Source organism: Macrotis lagotis, chromosome 4, assembly GCF_037893015.1.
Source record: "Macrotis lagotis isolate mMagLag1 chromosome 4, bilby.v1.9.chrom.fasta, whole genome shotgun sequence".
Classification (NCBI taxonomy): domain Eukaryota; kingdom Metazoa; phylum Chordata; class Mammalia; order Peramelemorphia; family Peramelidae; genus Macrotis; species Macrotis lagotis.
In genome coordinates, this window is record NC_133661.1 from 20,894,192 (window position 1) to 20,910,248 (window position 16,057).

The 16,057-nt window shown below is 53.3% G+C and overlaps 1 protein-coding gene across 1 annotated transcript in view; it reads right to left on the reverse strand.

The window, feature by feature from the left end:
- CCDC6 (coiled-coil domain containing 6) overlaps nt 1-15,805 on the reverse strand; it is a 62,083-nt gene extending 46,278 nt beyond the window's left edge. The window contains exon 1 of the mRNA XM_074232293.1: nt 15,470-15,805. Coding sequence (XP_074088394.1) covers nt 15,470-15,805 — 336 coding nt within the window. The remainder of the gene's footprint in view (nt 1-15,469) is intronic.
- Between the last annotated feature and the right edge of the window lie 252 nt (nt 15,806-16,057).

Below are 16,057 nucleotides of genomic sequence, written 5' to 3' on the forward strand. Positions count from 1 at the left end.
TGTCTACACCGGCCTGTCTTCAAGACAACCAGCCTCAGCTGGCTCCCAGTCCTTCCTGGGAAGGCCAGGTGTGGAGCAGCAAACAGACTGGCGCCCTCTGCCCTCTGCCTCCACCTCTTTTTCTCCTCCTCCTCCTCCTCCTCCTCCCCTCTTTGGCTCTTGGTCTCTATTACCTGCTAGGCCCAGTATGGGAGACAGATGGGATGTGTCTAGCAAGGAAGGTTTTAAAAAACAAAATGTTATCAATAAAAAAAAATAAATCCATAGTAAGAGGCAGTTTGGGATCTTGATGCCCCTGGCTCTGCCAACCTGCCAAACAGAAGAGGCATCTGTCTGGGTAGAGTGTAAGCTCCCTGAAGACAGGCTCGTTTTCACTGCTGCCACCGTGCCTTCCAGGATTGCTAATTGTGACCCTGAACAAGAACTAGATCTGGATCCCAGGCTCCTCCTAGTGAGGAAAGGGAGTTCTGGGCCTCTTCTGCTGCTGGCTTGCCCTGCTGACAGTCCAGCCCACCCCACCCCCCAAAGGAATGCCTTTAGATGTATAAAATAAAGCATAAGGAGTTGCAAAGGAGACTCATTCAAAGTCACCCAAACCCCTTGAAGAGGTCCCAGATCCAACAGTTTCCTATGGGTCTCCCTGGCCCTCAGTCTCATCCCCAAGCAGCCCCCAACAGGGACTAAATTCAGTCTCGCCTGTGAAACAAGGCCCAAGGTGTTTACAATGGGGTGCAGTTAGGAGAGGCCATAGACTCTGCCCTCCTGTGAGGCAGGCAGATGCCCCAAAGAACCGAGGCAATCTGGCTCTGTCCAAGGGAAATGGCAGGATCCAAGCCCAGTGAAAAGCCAGGCCACTGAGCACCTGCCTCTGGGGCCAATGTGAGCACAGATGAAGCCCCCCCGCCGCCCTAGAGTCTCCCGCTGAGGCAGAAGGAGCCCAGTTTTTTCTCTCCCCAGCCCAAGGTCAGGATGCCAGGACACATGCATCACCCAGACAGGAAGAGGAATGGGCAGCTCCGCCTGGGCTCACTGGATGTTCTGTCTGGTAGGGAGACCGAAGCCAATCAGACAGCACTTGTGAACAGAATGACCACTCCTCAGACACACCTTACCTTCACATCTACACCCAGTATTTGAAGGCATCAGTCCGATATTCCCAGGAAAACTAACCAAGGTGACAAGAAGGGGGGCGGGGGGCTACTGGACTTCCTTGGGAACATGTCCTTGATTTCTAAGCTCCGAGCCTAGAGTCAGAAGTCTTGTCCTCCTGAGTTCAAAAGTCAGGCCTCAGACACTCACTAGCTGGACAAGTCACTTCACCCTGTTTTCCTCAGTGTCCTCATCTGTAAAATGAGCTGGAGAAGGAAATGGCCAACCACTCCTGTACATCTGCCCGGAAAACCCCAAATGGGGTCACGAAACACCAGACACAACTGAAACGACTCAGCAATAACAACAACAAGCTATTCCGGTAAACAGATTTGAAAACCAGTGAATTGAAGTCCTGTCTAGAACTCTTTTCTCCCAAAACCCCAAACGCCTCCAAACCCATTGTCCAAGCTCAGAGGAAGACTCTGAGGTCACCCAGCACAAACGTTGCTTCTGGTCAAGGGATGGAGAAAATGCGAACTGACATTTATAGAGCACCAACTGTTTATCACACTCTGCACATATTACCTCATTTCATCTTGACCACAACCCCCCAAGGTAGGGCTAATGGAATCCCAGTTTACCAGAAAACTGAGGCAATCACTGGAGAAGTGACTTGTTCAATGTTACACAGCAAGTAAATGTCTGAGGCAAGACTAGAATCGAAGTCTTCTAGAGCTCTTACCACCTCCACATCATCAGTGGGTTCTTCATAAAGGAGGCCGTATTTGAACAAAGGACAGGTAGGATTCTCACAAGCTAGGCAAGATGGTTGGGATGCAAGGGCATTCCAAATGATGAGAATGACTGAACCAAGACCAAGAGGTAAGAAATCATGGGATATATTTGGGGAATGGTAAGATACGGAAAGAGTCCAAGAAGCCTCGATTCAAATTTCATGGTCATTACTTCCTAGCAATGGGATATTCAAGATGGTCCTTCCCTCCCTGAGCCTCAATTTCCCTGGATTACATGGGTTCATCTCAAAGATCTTTTTCTAGCTCTGGGATGATGAGCCAATGAAGGAGATAGAATCCCAAGAAAAGAGCTTGGATCTCATTCAGAAGATGATGGATGCAGTAATGGGGCGCCACTAAGGAGAACTGAGCAAAGGTGTCTCTGGTCAAGGAAGATCAACCAAGCTACCGTATAAAAGCACCATGAGCACGAGAAGACTGAGCAGGTGAGGAAAGTGAGAAAGCAGAGGAGGAGGAGGGGAGAGGGTGGCAGGGATGGGAGAGGAAGGGGTGCAAGAGAAGGGCATGGCAGAGTTAGGAAAAGCAAGGGTGAATGACTCCTGAAAGGAGTGGAGGAAGAGGAGAGTCTGCAGGGGAAGAGTTCCATGACCCTTGGTCCTAAGGGCAGGAACCCCCAACCCCACTCGTAGCCTGTGGGCCCTACCTGAGCACACCTCCTCCCTTTCCCAGTCAGTCAAGGCCCCACAAGAAAACTTGGGAGAAGACGGGGAGACAGAAACAAAGGGTCAGTGGTTGGGCCCATTGTTTTGTTGACTGGAGAAACTCCCAGCGAGGCAAACCTGCTCCACCCAGGCAGGCAGACACCTCTCCAGCTTAGTCTTGCAGAATTCCCCCAGAGCCCTGAGAGGCGGAGGGGCAGGTCCAGGGTCTCATAGCCAATGTGGCCAGAGGCAGGACAGGGAACCCCCTCCCTCTGAGAAGCAGTGATGTGGCCTCCTCCCCAGGCATTACATGCCACCTCTGGTGAAAATAAAGATAGTGGGGGTTTTAAGACAGGTAAGGAGAAGGTGTAAATGAATGACAACCCAAGGTTTCAAACACAAGTAAACAGAGGTACCAGAGACAGAAGCAATCAAGTCAGCAAGAAAAACTGTGTGTGCGCGTGCGTGTGTGCGTGTGTGCGTGTGTGTGTGTTCGGGGGAGGGGATGATGGGAAAAGAAGAAGAGGCAAGACTAGCAAAGAACCCAAAACAAATGCAATGGGGGGAAAGAGGTGGGGGGGGGGGAGCAAAGGGAGTTCAAAGGAAGCCTATGAAGTATTAATTAAGACCACAGGAAGATGGTATAACACATAACAGAATAGGAATGTGTAATACAAATAAAATACAAATGTGGGAGGCCAGAGACTCAGCCCACAGGACTCTGGGGATGAAGAATTATTAGAGACACACAAGCAGAGAAACTTCCAGGATGGTAGAGCAGCCTCCTTATTTGACAGATTCAGAAACTGAGGCATGGGGATGTGAGGTGACCTGTGCCCAGAGAGGCGGCATCCCAGGCAGAAGGAGAACTGGTCTTGAACGTCAACCTAGACTCTCTGGGAATTTAAACCTCCAAATTCAGCTCCAGGAGGGAAAGAATATGATGACACAGCAACATGCAAATGGCTTTTTCCTCATTGGAAGAAACAAAAAAGACCTGTAGACAAAATGAGAAGAGTCGATGGAAAGCTCCAGAGGGCAGCAGCTCCTGTCTAGGGCTCAGGCCAGAGACACGGGGGCCAGAGGAGCCCAGATGCCCACTGCTCTCAGGCCTCCCAGTTCCCACTGCCCTGGGCTCAGAGATCTCCCCTTTGCTCACATCCAGCAAGGACACCTGCCAGGATCCAGAAGGGGGCATTTGACTCTTCCCCCTTCTGCCCCCATTGCAAAGTCAGACCAGAAAAGAGGATGTCAGGGTAGGAAAATAAGCAACATTTTAAAAACTTTTCAAGATGTAAGCTATTTTTGTCTTGTTGGTGATTTTTAATACAAAATTCAACAGCAAGAAAAATGTTAAGATGCTATTTTGGCCTTGTTTTCAAATGTCCACCAAGGGCTTCTGGGTCCTGAGACTTTCTGCCTCAGGTCTCCAGATCAGCCCCTGGTCTGAATCCCAAGCAATGACCCTGGGTCAGACACTCTGCCTCACTATGTGTCTCAGTTTCCTCGGGTGTCAGATGCAGCTCTAACATCTGAGGACCGAGGCAGAAGAGCCCCGCCTCCTGGGGATGGCTTATTTGTCGGTCAGTCATCTGAGAAGAGACAGGAGGCCCATGACGCCGAGGGGCCTCTGCTTGGCCCCCTCCCCCAGGGCATGCCCGGCCCAGAGGACTGCTGCTGCCCTTGTCAGGCAGACCTCATGCTCCAGGCCCAAGAGAAAGCTCCTGACATATCAGGACACCAATCCAACTGCTCAAATTCTGAGGCCTCGGGCTGATCTGGCCTCTTTTCCAGAAAGTCTGAGAAGCCTCGTCCCTGCCCAAGCGGCAGAAGGACAATCTTTAAAGGCAGTGACGCCTTTGGGGAGCCGAGGCCGGCCCCAGGGGCCACAGCCTGCAGGGAGGCTCAAGCCCTCCTTCTACACAGAAGGGAAACGAGGCCTCACAGGAAAGGGACTTTCCCAAGTCACCCAAGCAATGACGGGAAAAACTGAAGCCAAGTCCTCACAAAGTCCAAACACCTCAAGCTTCCTTCCATTTGCCTAAGGACCCCGCAGACGGCAGGCCCATCCTGCTCTCCCTACTGGTTTTCTTGGTTTGCCATCATCAGTTCTTTGGAGAACTCTTGACCTCTGTGAGGTACCCTTGTCCCAGTCGCTCAGAGAGCCAAGCAGGCAAGACAGACACACGAGTGAGGCCCTTCGGGCCACAAAGATGGTGCCAAGCAGCTGGACGGCCTCTGGGAAAAGGCACAGTGATCTGAATGATCCTTTGTCACTCCTGGCAACAAGGGTCCACCTTATTCAAATACTGATATCTTTCCCCCAAGCTCTCAAGCTGATGGTCACCTAAAGGACAAGGAGAGAAAGAAAGAAGGTGGTAGACAGGAGGAGACCATGGAGGAAGATCAAAGATGAGACTGGAGAGGATGGTGACTGGTTCATGTGGGGAGGAGGAGGGCCAAGGGATACACATCCCAAGACCAAGAGAGGTCCTGACAAGAGAACCATCTCTAGCATTAAACTCCCCCCTCTTCCTGCAAGTCTGAACTCAGGGCAGGGGGTGGGGGTAGGGGTGCAGAAAACAGGGCGCAGAGAGTAGGGCCAGGAGGCAGGGGGCCTTCCTGAGGCTGCCCCAGAGGGTCAGTACTTTCCATCTGCTCCACATGGATGAAGCCTGTACACACCCCGTGGTTTCCACGGAGTCACCCACTGACTGTGCTCCTCATGGGCAGGGCCATTCGTGCCTCTCTGGGTGTCCCCAGTGGCTGGTCCAGGGTTCATACAGAGTGAGAAGGCGCCTCAGACAGGCTGAGCACAGTGACTGGGGCCCGATTAGGTAGCAGAGTGGACAATGAAGCCCAAGCTGAGAGGGTATGAAGCAATGAAGTAAGGCCTGCACCGCAAGCCTACTGGCAGCATGGAAGGGGGCATTTCTCTAGAGTTCTGAGGTTGGTAAGGCAGTTTTTAACTGTTCTCTTATTTATCAAGGAGGCACTTGATTCACTAACAGGCCCCTTGCACTCTATCTTTGGCTCTCCCTCTGGGAGGTGATCTTGAGTTAGGGCCAGGAGTCGGGCAGTCGGCTGCCCCTGGAGGACTGAACAAGCAGTAGGAGTAATAGTGAATTTGGCTCCCCACCATAATCCTGAGAGGTAAATACCATCGCTACTCCCACTTTACAGCTAAGGAAACTGAGGCCAAGGGCAGGGAGCTAGCGTCCGAGGCAGCCTCTGTCCTCAGAGATCTTCCTGCCTCCAAACCCAACATCTAACCCCTGGTCAATGAGGGCTAAGATTCCGGACCAGTTCCTGGCTGTCACATAGGAAAGCAGCAAAGTGTCCAGGTTTGATGGCCAGCTCTGCTCCCCGGGTGACCTCTTGGGCCCAATGAGGAGGCCGGGCTGGCTAACCTCCGCCTCGAGGCAAATGGTGAGATCCTCCCCTTCTCTTCAGAGACCCCACCTACCAGCAACTACTGGCCAGAGGGCCGTCATCAGAAGTGAACTTTAAGAGGACCCAGTCCAGGCCAAGAAAGTCCACATCAGGGAAGGAGGGAGGAGCTTGTTTTCTCTTTCCTCAAGGCCCCACTGCTAACTCAGTCCTACTGCCCCTGGGACGCCAACATCCAGTGTCCTATAGACCAGAAGTGCAGGGACATACCTGGGGCAAGTATGCTCCAGCATCTTGTCGCTGGTGTCCAGTCAGCAGGTCACCACCACTGCTTCAGGAAAGTTTTTTTTTTTTTTCTCAAAAGCCAGCTGCTTCCCCTGCTTCCCTTTTCCACCAGCTAAGGCCCTCACTTGTCAGAGAAAACCTTATGTATTCATTTAGGGGCACCAAGGAGATCTGAGAGAGCCAATCTCCAGAGCTATTTGGCCGGTAATGACTGAACCAGAGGAGACACTGGCGCCAAGAGATATAAATGACAAAGAGACAAGACCCCAGGACAGAGTCTGGTGAATTCACACAGAGAGAACCCAGGACGGAGGCAGGTGATCCACAAGGGGAGGCCCCAGGACAGAGCCAGGTGATCCATATGGGCAGACCCCAGGACAAGTCATCCAGGGCTCCAAAAGAGAGATGGAGGAGACAACCCAGAGGGAAGATGATCAGACCCTGGGAGAATTTAATTGATCCAGAAATCATGATTAAATGATTATGAACCACAACAAGTGATAAGCAGTAGCAGCAGGGTGCCAGGCTATGAGATGAGAAGCAGTAGAAATGGCCAGGGGTCTAGATGCCCTCACTGACAATGCCCAGCAACTGACCCAGCCAGCACCCCAAGTCTTCCGGCCCCTCCACTGGGCTGCCTTCTCTTTCAAACTGAGGTTTGGGCCTGGCAAATCTCCCAAGTTCCACAGAGACAGCACCCCACAAAAGCCTGCCTCAGGCCAGATCTCTCAGGAGTCCAATGAGGTCTCCAAGTTCATATGTGTCTCTAAGACTCTACATTATGGGCGAGTTGCTGATCTGTCTTCAAAAAAGCAAATTTCCACTCTGGGAGTTCCCCCACTGGTAACACAAGTCTGGACCAAAAAGAAAAGGAAAAAGCTACTAAGTGAAGCAAACACACAATTTGTTGTGACTCTCAGCAAAGGGTTTTGTTGCTATAAATTAAGGCCTGTCTTCTGAATGACAAAAAAAAAAAGAGCCTCAATAGAATAAAAGTTATAATTTGGTTGGAGATATTGTGGCAATATTTTTTTTAAAAAAATCATAGCTTAACAAGTCATATACTATTCTATTAGTTAGGAAGTTGGCAGCTATATCCTCCTAATTCTAACTATAATCAGTCTTCTCCAGAGGGATAAATTAAAAGGCCCCAAAACCTGATCTCTAACCTTAAGAGAGAGCCATGGGGGCCCCCACTTGTCAGGGACAGATCCCACGCTCGCCCCCAAGCGAATCCTGGCATCCTCTCATCTTCCTGACCTTTGCTTCTATAGAAAGTCAGCACTTCTAGCCTCCGCTTGGCTGAGGTGGCCGGCGCCCATCCTGGGTGTCCTCACATGCCCTCATGGTCATTCACCAGGCTCCTCTTGCCCTTGCAGATGGGGTCTCCTGTGCAGGCTGTGTCTGGGACTCCAGAGAGGAACATGGAAACATGCTGCCCATCATCACCTCTTCTTTTAAAGAGGAAGGAGACGAGGGAAGGGAAGACTCTCTCGATGAGGGCGTTTCTAATTCACTTTGAATTGTCTGAGAGCTAATTAATATTAATATTAATATCTGGCCCATCCACCCAAAGCTCTGAAGATACAGAAGTTGCTGGAGCCAGAAGGGCCCAAGCAGCCAAACCCACACAGGCAACACTGACCTTGGCAGGCTTTTTAGTTGAGAAATTAAAAACATCAAATCAGTGCTCTTCCCCCACCCCGTGATCTCCCAAGCAAAATAAACTCAGAGCTCTCCACATCACCTGTGCCAACACAACATCACCAAGCTCCACCAACAGCTGGGGGAGGGGGGAGAAATGACAGCCCAGTCCACATGGCTCCCAAGGGCAGGACCCATGGCCCCCCTCAGGTCACTCAGCCTCTTTGGAGGATATGGGCCAGCCTCCTGGATGACCTTGTACCTTGTAGAGCTGGATAATCATTGTGTACAACTGCAGGAGTCCCAGCCCAGCTGAGGACTGGTTGGGTCTGAGAGCTTCCAGAGCAAAGGACATTATGCCCCTGTGAGAAGCCCACGCCTGGGGAGGCAGCAGAGACTCGACAGAGTTGCCAGGGCCGTCCTGGGGGACAAAGGCCCCGGGGACAAAGGCAGAACAAGGCCAGGAGCTGAGGCTAGATGCAGACCAAGGATTCCAAGAGATCTGGGAGCTGGAGAACCAGAACCTGAGATCTGGCCTGGTGGAGCAGAGGTCACAAAAGGAGGGGAAGCCCAGGACAGAGCACATCTACACCAGCCAACAAGGCCTCTGCGCTGCAAGGGAGGCTGAGTCTGGGGGTGCAGGGTGTGAATCTGGGAGGACAAAGGTATTTCCTGAGAAGGCCTACATGCATCCTGCCCAGAAGTGGCTCCAGATATGGACACGCTTCAGCAGGGCCTGGCTTCAAGGAGTCTGCCATCTATGAAGAGAAAACGCACACAAAGTATATCCCAAGTATACAGATTTAAATATGAGCTAATAGGATGGGCAGGGAAAGACCCTGGTGGTTGTGGGGAAGCCAAGGAAGGAGGAGGTGCTTGAGCTGAGCCCTGGGGAGAGGCAAATGTCTGGAGATGGAGAAGCCCAGGTCATGAGAAGGACAGCAGAAGGAGCAGAGGGGAAGAAGGCAAGGCAAGCTGGAGTTGGTTGAGAGGACCTGGAAAGACTAGTGCTTTTTCTAAGTGAGGGGCTGGAAGGGGAGTCTGAGGGGGTCTGTGAGCTCCCTTCCTGTTATAAATCTGTGCTCTTATTAAACCACAATGATTAAGGCTCATGGGAAACGAACTTTGCCTTAACAACCTTGGTGAGTCCAACCCTAAGGCCGGCTCTCTGACTTTTTCCTTTAGCATGGCACCAAAGGACAATGTTACTTTTGGGACTTCTACCTCAGATAAAAGCTGCCACTGCAGGTTTGGCCAGGGTGGTAAGATGGAAAGGGAAGTCTCATCTGCAGCCGAGCTGGAGGAGGAATATTTTGTAAGGAAATGTTCAAGTGAGGTCTCTCTAATTAAGAACAGTTTCCCAAAACTGTAGTACAAATGCATTGTTGGTTGAGTTGTGAACTGATCCAACCATTCAGGAGCAATTTGGAATTATGCCCAAAGGGCAAAAAAAACTGTGCAACCATGTCACACTGCTGGGTCTGTAGCCCAAAAAGATCACAAAGGGAAAAGGCCCACATGCACCAGAATATGCAGGGCAGCTCTTTGTGCTGGCAAAGAACTGGAAATTGAGGGGATGTCCAACCACCGAGGAATGGCCAAACAAGTTGTTTTTATGAATAGGATAGAAAGTTATGGTTCTAAAAGAAAGGATGAGCAGGCAGATTTCAGAAAACCCTGAAAACTTACAAGAACCGATGCTGAGTGAAGGGAGCAGAACCAGAACACTGTACAAGTGACCAGCAACACTGTGTGAAGAGCAACTGATGCAGCTCCTTTCAGCAGTGCAGCGATCAAAGACGATTTCTAAGACTTGGGATGGAAAATGCCAGCCCCAGTCAGAGAAGAAGGAACGATGGATCTAAATGCAAACCAAAGCCTATGAACTTCATTTTTAAATTTCTTTTCCTTCTCATGGCTTTTCCCTTTTTGATCTGATTCTTCTTTCACAGCATGACTAATATGAAATATGTGTGGCACGACTTACATGTATAACCTACATGAGATTACTTGCTATCCTAGGGTGGACGGGGGGAGGAGTGTGAGAGAAAACATTTTACAAAAAATGAATGTTGAAAATACATTTCCAATAAAAATAATAATAAAATTTAAAAGTAAATAAAGATTGACAATTTCCCAGAACATTCCCTTTTCTGATGAAGAAGTATCAGTGATCAAAGACTGGCCCTGGCAAACACGTAATTGTTGCACTTCATCTGAATTCACTCTCTGAAAAAGATGACTATATTGGGATTGAAAACAAAAGCACCACCCTCAGCACACCCCCTCCCAACACACACACACACACACACACACACACACACACACACACACACACACACACAAACACACGCGCAAACAATTGGAGCTCCAGTGTCTCCCCTGAATCCTCAGAGACACTCCTGCAGAGCTCAGACCACAAGTTCAGTGGGTTCCTGACAACAACAGGCAGCATGGGCCCCAACCCAAATTCCTAACTGGGAGTTGTCTACACAGGGCACTCTTTCAGACATCAGAAAAGCCACCAGTACAACGTCAAGATCCAGGACCACAGATTCAAGGCTGGAAAGGACTCCAAGGGTCTTGAGCTCCGGGACTCTTATTTCAGTTTCAGTGACTTGCCTAGGGTCAAGAAGTCCTGAGACAGGATTTGAACCCAGGCCCCAATAGGATGTGCAGTTCCAAAAACAAGATCTTGGGGTTGGGGATTCCCTCCAGGCCTGAGGCGCTGGGGCCAGGGGCTCCTCAATGTAGTAGCAGGACTCCAGAGCCGCTACAAGGTAACCAGTCGTGTTCTGGGGGGGGGGGCAGGGATCCCCAAAAGGATACAGTGTATCCTGAGTATTCAGGACCCATCCAAGATGGAAGTCACAAATCTGGCCTCAGATGCTTCCTAGCTGTGAGACCCTGGGCAAGTCACTTCAGTCAGATCGGCTCAACTTCCTCATTTGCAAAATGAACCTGAGAAGAAAAATGACTGAACAATAACAGGCAAGGTCAGAAAGGCGTATGCTCTCTACAAAGGCCAGGGAGAAAGAGTCAGACCGGTGAAGACCCTCAGATGAAAACCTCCACGATCAGGGACCCTCCCTCAACACAGCCATCTCCTGAGTCGTACGTCTCCAAACACCCTGGCCTGGATGCTCCCGGCAGTCGGCATTCTGGTCTAGAACTCGGAAGGTCTGACTCTGGGAAGGCAGTGGCGTCCCTGCAGGCCAGGAGCCGGGCAGCCGCTGGCTTCTCTGGATGGCGCCGAAGGCCCGATGGAGGCTCCTTTTGAGTTCTTCGTAGGCTGATAGCACAATACCAGGCAGACAGTGAGCACTTAATAAATGCTCACGGCCCCAAGTTTTTCTCACATCATCTCCCTTTCTTGGTGCCCTTCCGGAGCTGGGCTCTGAAGGAGGCTCCAGAGCAGAAGCCACACCAGGTCCCTCACACCCACCACATGCTTAGGAGCTCGAGTGAAGGGATGGCACCCCGCACTACAGAAGTCGTCTTTGGGAGCCTCACAAGCTGCACCAGCCAAAAGGGAGCCTCTCCTAGGTTCGGCCACACCAGATAGGCTGCAAGTGGGAGAGCCTCCACCCCAGGCTGTGTCTGCTCAGCTTTACCAGACTGCCAGAGGGATCCAGGCAGGAGGCTGGAAAGAACTTTCCTGATCCTCCGATCCAGTCCCCTTCATTTTACAGAAGAAGAGAGCAAGGCACAGTGCCAGCACCCAAATCTGAACCCAGACTCTTTCTCTATTCCCAGCTCTTTTTAATCAAAAGGGAACACCGTGACAGCAGAGAATTCCCCAGCACATATGTGGATCCCTGCTGGCACCTGCAGCCAGCCTCTTAACTAAAGGGACAAAGACCATCAGGAAGGCCCTAGGAGTTCTTTGGAAAGAACAAACAGAAATTCCCTCCTTAGAGGCTGGCTCCTCCTACCCGAGGCAAGAGGAGGACCCTGGATTCCTGCAGGTCAGGTCAGGGCGCTCCACACCTCAGAGGCTCTGAGGACCAATGGAGCTCTCCTGGGAGGACCCGTCGGGTTAACTTCAAAAGGGCTGAGCTTTCAAACTCCCAGACTCCCCGCGTCAGACCCCATCGACTCTGTGACCCAAGCAGCCACACAGCATCATCTGTCCTAAAGCATCTGATTTCTGAGATGAGCAAGCTGACTTGGAGGAAGGTTTGAACAAGAAGCTCCTCTGGAGGACCGATGGAGTTGAAGCCAGGTTGAGGTCATGACCAAAGGAAAGGTCTCCCATCCCCTGCTCCCTTCAGGAATGACAGGAACCTAAAGAGTCAATAGGAACTCACAAAGAAAGCCCAATTTTAATCTAAACAAAGCTGAGGAAAACCAAAAGAATCTCCAGTTTGTGCCACTGTTCTTGGATGAGAAGCAGCAAACGAAGGGATTTATGCCAATTAATTAACTCTAGGGAACTAAGATCCTTGATCAGAGAATATGCCAGATGATGACCATCTAAATATCAAGAACAAACCTCCAGCCTACCTGTCCCAGCTTCTTTCACTTGACTTCCCTTTATGACCTGTGTTCCATCCAAAATAGACCACTGGCTGCCCTCCAAACACAGCAGACCTGGCCAGGCCTTAAATGCCCTTCTACCTCCTCAACTCTGCCTGCTGAAAAGGAGCTCTGCTCCAGGGACGCCCACCTCATTTCCACAGGTTTCCTGAATTCCCCTCCTCCCCTGGCTGACAGCATGCCTTCCCTCCTCCTCTTCTTCCTCCTCCTCCAATCTCCCTGGAGCAGGCCAGCTAGGACTCCAGCAGGAGCTGCCTCCCCCTCCCTCATCATCTCTGAAGGAAGGGACTACATCTCTCCCTCGCCCAGGGACTTTTCATTAAAAAAACAACAGCAGCAACAAATAAAGCTTTTATGAAGTCAGGGCTAGGCGCTGGCAAGGGAAAGCTCAAGAATGAAAGAATTGTGAGTCCACAGGACTAGATTCTCAACTTGTGTGTAGCATGGGCTGCTCAGCCTGGGGACCCTTTCTCACGATAATAGTTATCTGGTTGGTTTGTTAATTCATAATCAAAGAAATGCTCAATTCCCAGTCAGAGCTTAGTGAAAATCAGAGGTCATTATTTTGTCCTTAACATCCACAGACTCCCTGAAAATGCATCCAGGGACCCTGTATCAGGCTGGGAAGGCTGGCCCTGGGAGCCTCCAGAGTCCTGAGTTGGGCCCTGGGAGCCCTCAGCCCCTACCCCCTTCCCCTCCCCCCCCATTCTAAGATTCCCTCAGGGGAAATGAACAGGAACTTCACACATGTATGTTAAATGAAGGGATGGATGCTCCAGGCCAAGTTTTCACCAAGACATAGGCCCTTATCAGAAGGAAACTCTGGCCTCCCTTCCACCAGGTGCCTATGCTAGGATTTCCCTTTTTTCCCCTCAAGAATGAGGACCCAGGGCGGCTAGGTGGCACAATGGATAGAGCGCTGGCCCTGGAGTCAGGAGTAACTGAGTTCAAATCCAGCCTCAGACACTTAATACCTAGCTGTGTGGTCTTAGGCAAGCCACTTAACCCTATTGCCTTGCAAAAAATAAAAATTAAAATTAAAAAAAAAAAAAGAATGAGGACCCAAGGGGGCTGAAAAGGCAGAGGATGCTTTTCCAAGAAAATGAAGGTATGCCTTCCTGAATGACTAGCTTAGCAAGTGGCCACCCCCCCAAGTCCCCCCCATCTCTGAGGCCATGCTCCTGAAGGACCCTCTTGGGTCATGCAGTACAGCCCCAGTGGCAGACTGCCCACTTTAGGACAGCTTTTATCATCCAGAAGTTTCCAGATGTACCAGAGCCCAGCAAGTGACAATGGTCAAGACAAAGTTTTATTCCACTCCCCAGGACCATGCTCAGCTCCCTCCCATGGGTACTCTGAAGATGTGCACTTGTTTCACATGACCTAGGAACCATGGGAATGAGAGCTGTCACCTCGACTGGCTTCACTGAGGCAGTTAGAAGGAAGCCCCTGACCCTGGAGACAGAGGCCCTGCATTTGTGTCCTGGAGCTTAATCCCCAAGTGACCATGGCCAAAATAGAGGACACAGAACCTTGATGGGTCCGTTTATTCATCAGTTAAATGATGGGGCGGGACAAGGTGACCGGTGATGTCCCTGTCATTGAAAATATGATGATCCTTTGATGCTCTCTTCAAAAATACTCATTACCCAAGTACACAATGTCTCCCGTTCCTCCTGCACTAATCTGGGTGAGCCCAGGGGAAGTGAACAACAAGATCATCCTTCCTCCCAACAAACCTTCCCGGATCATCCTTCCTCCCAACAAACCTTCCCGGATCATCCTTCCTCCCAACAAACCTTCCCGGTCATCCCAGCACACCCAGAGTACCAGGGAATTAGGAGTCGGCCCAGCTGACTGCTCTCCAGAAATGTGCCCTTGGGCAGGACGTGGCCTCCCCTGGGAGCCTAATCTGGACCAGGAGGGAGCTGAACTGTCCCTGGCCTCAGAGGCCCCTCTGATCCTATGGCTTTTATTGCTTATCCTCTTTTTTGGGTGGGGAGGGGGCAAGAAACGAGGGAAGAAGAGAAACTAGAGAGAGACAGCATGTCCCTGGCTGGCTATGGGGCACCCGTCGCCTGTCTCCGGCTCAGTTTTTTCATCTGTAAAATAGAAGAACCACCCTTGGAGACCTCGCAGGGCCATCCACATCTGAACCTGCCTCAGAGATGGCCAGAAGGGGCACCTGCCCAGGTTTTCCAATAAAAGCTTCTAACCCTTCCCCTTTGTCCTTCGCTCCTGGGGACAAGGAGGGTCCGAGCAGCAAAGTTTCAACGATGCCTGGGCGGCTTCGGCCCGGGGTGGCCTTGGATAAGTCTGGTTGTTTCTTTAAGGATGCGAGCTCTGGTCGCCGGCGGAGGACGAGGACTAGGGAACCTCGGATGCCGAAGGCAGCCCCATGGGGCAGAATCACAGATACCCCGAGATCTAAGGCCCGTCCGGAGCCCTCACTGATCTGGAGGGGGGCTGCGTGGCGTGCCCACAGGGTCGTCCCTTCACCCTTCCTCTCCCTGGCGGCCCCCAGCATCCCTGGAAGGCTCCCCAGGGCTCGGAGCCCGAGGGCCCGGGTCTGGGGCAGCCTGCTCCGGCCCCGGGGCCCCCAGGGGAAGCCGTGCGAAGGCCGCGAGATGCCCAGTAAGCTGGGCGTCCCCGGGCGCCCCCTGGCACGGCGTGGGTGCCCAGGCTTCCTTCCGGCAGCCGCCACCTCCCGGGGGCTCCTCCGTGGGGGCAGCCCAGGCTGTGCGGGCCCACCCGGGCCAGCCCGCTCCCTGCTTGTGTCCCGGCGGCATGTGGCCCTTTCCGAAGCCGGCAAAGTTCCCGAAAAATCGGCTTTTCGGCCCCAACCCACCCCCCGGCTCCGTCCGCTGCCTCCAGCCCCCGGCGGCCTTCCCATCCCGGCCCGGCCAGGCCGCGCCCCCCGGCTCCGGGGCGCCCCGGTGCCCCCCGCCCGGCCGGGCCATGTGGCTGCGGCGGCCACGCGCGGCGGCCCGGCCCCGGCCCCGGCCCAGCCCGGCCCCGGCCCAGCCCGGCCCAGCCCAGCCCGGCCCGGCCCGGCCCACTCACGATGGTGACGCTGGCCTTGCGCAGGTCGCGGTTCTCCTCCTGCAGCGCCTTGCACTTGAGCTTGTAGGTCTCCAGCTCGATCTTGAGCACCTTGTTCTCCTGCTGCAGCGACGCCAGCCGGTTGGTGAGCTCCTCCAGGCGGAACGGCGAGATGACAATGCCGCCGGGCTTCCCGCCGCCGGGCCCCGGGCCGCCGCCGCCCGCGCCCGGGCCGCCCGCGCCGCCGCCGCCGCCCGCCGGCTGCCCCGCGCCGCCGCCGCCCCCCGGGCCTCCGGGCCCGCCGCCGCCCGGGCCGCCCGCGCCGTCCGTGTCGCTCTCGCTGGCGCTGTCGGCCATGGCCCGCGGCGGGTCGCGGCCCGGCCCGGAGGGGGAGGGGAGGGCCGCGGGGCCCGGGGCGCGGGGGGCGGGAGCCGAGGGCCGGGGCCGGGGCCGGGGCCGGGGCCGGGGCCGGGGCGCACGCTCGGCGGCGGGAGACAGCGAGCGAGCGGGGGCGCGAGCCGGGGCGCGAGCCGGGGGGCGCGCCGAGCCGAGGCGAGCCGAGCCGAGCGGGGCAGCCGAGGTGAGGGAGCCCAGCCCAGCCCCCCGCCC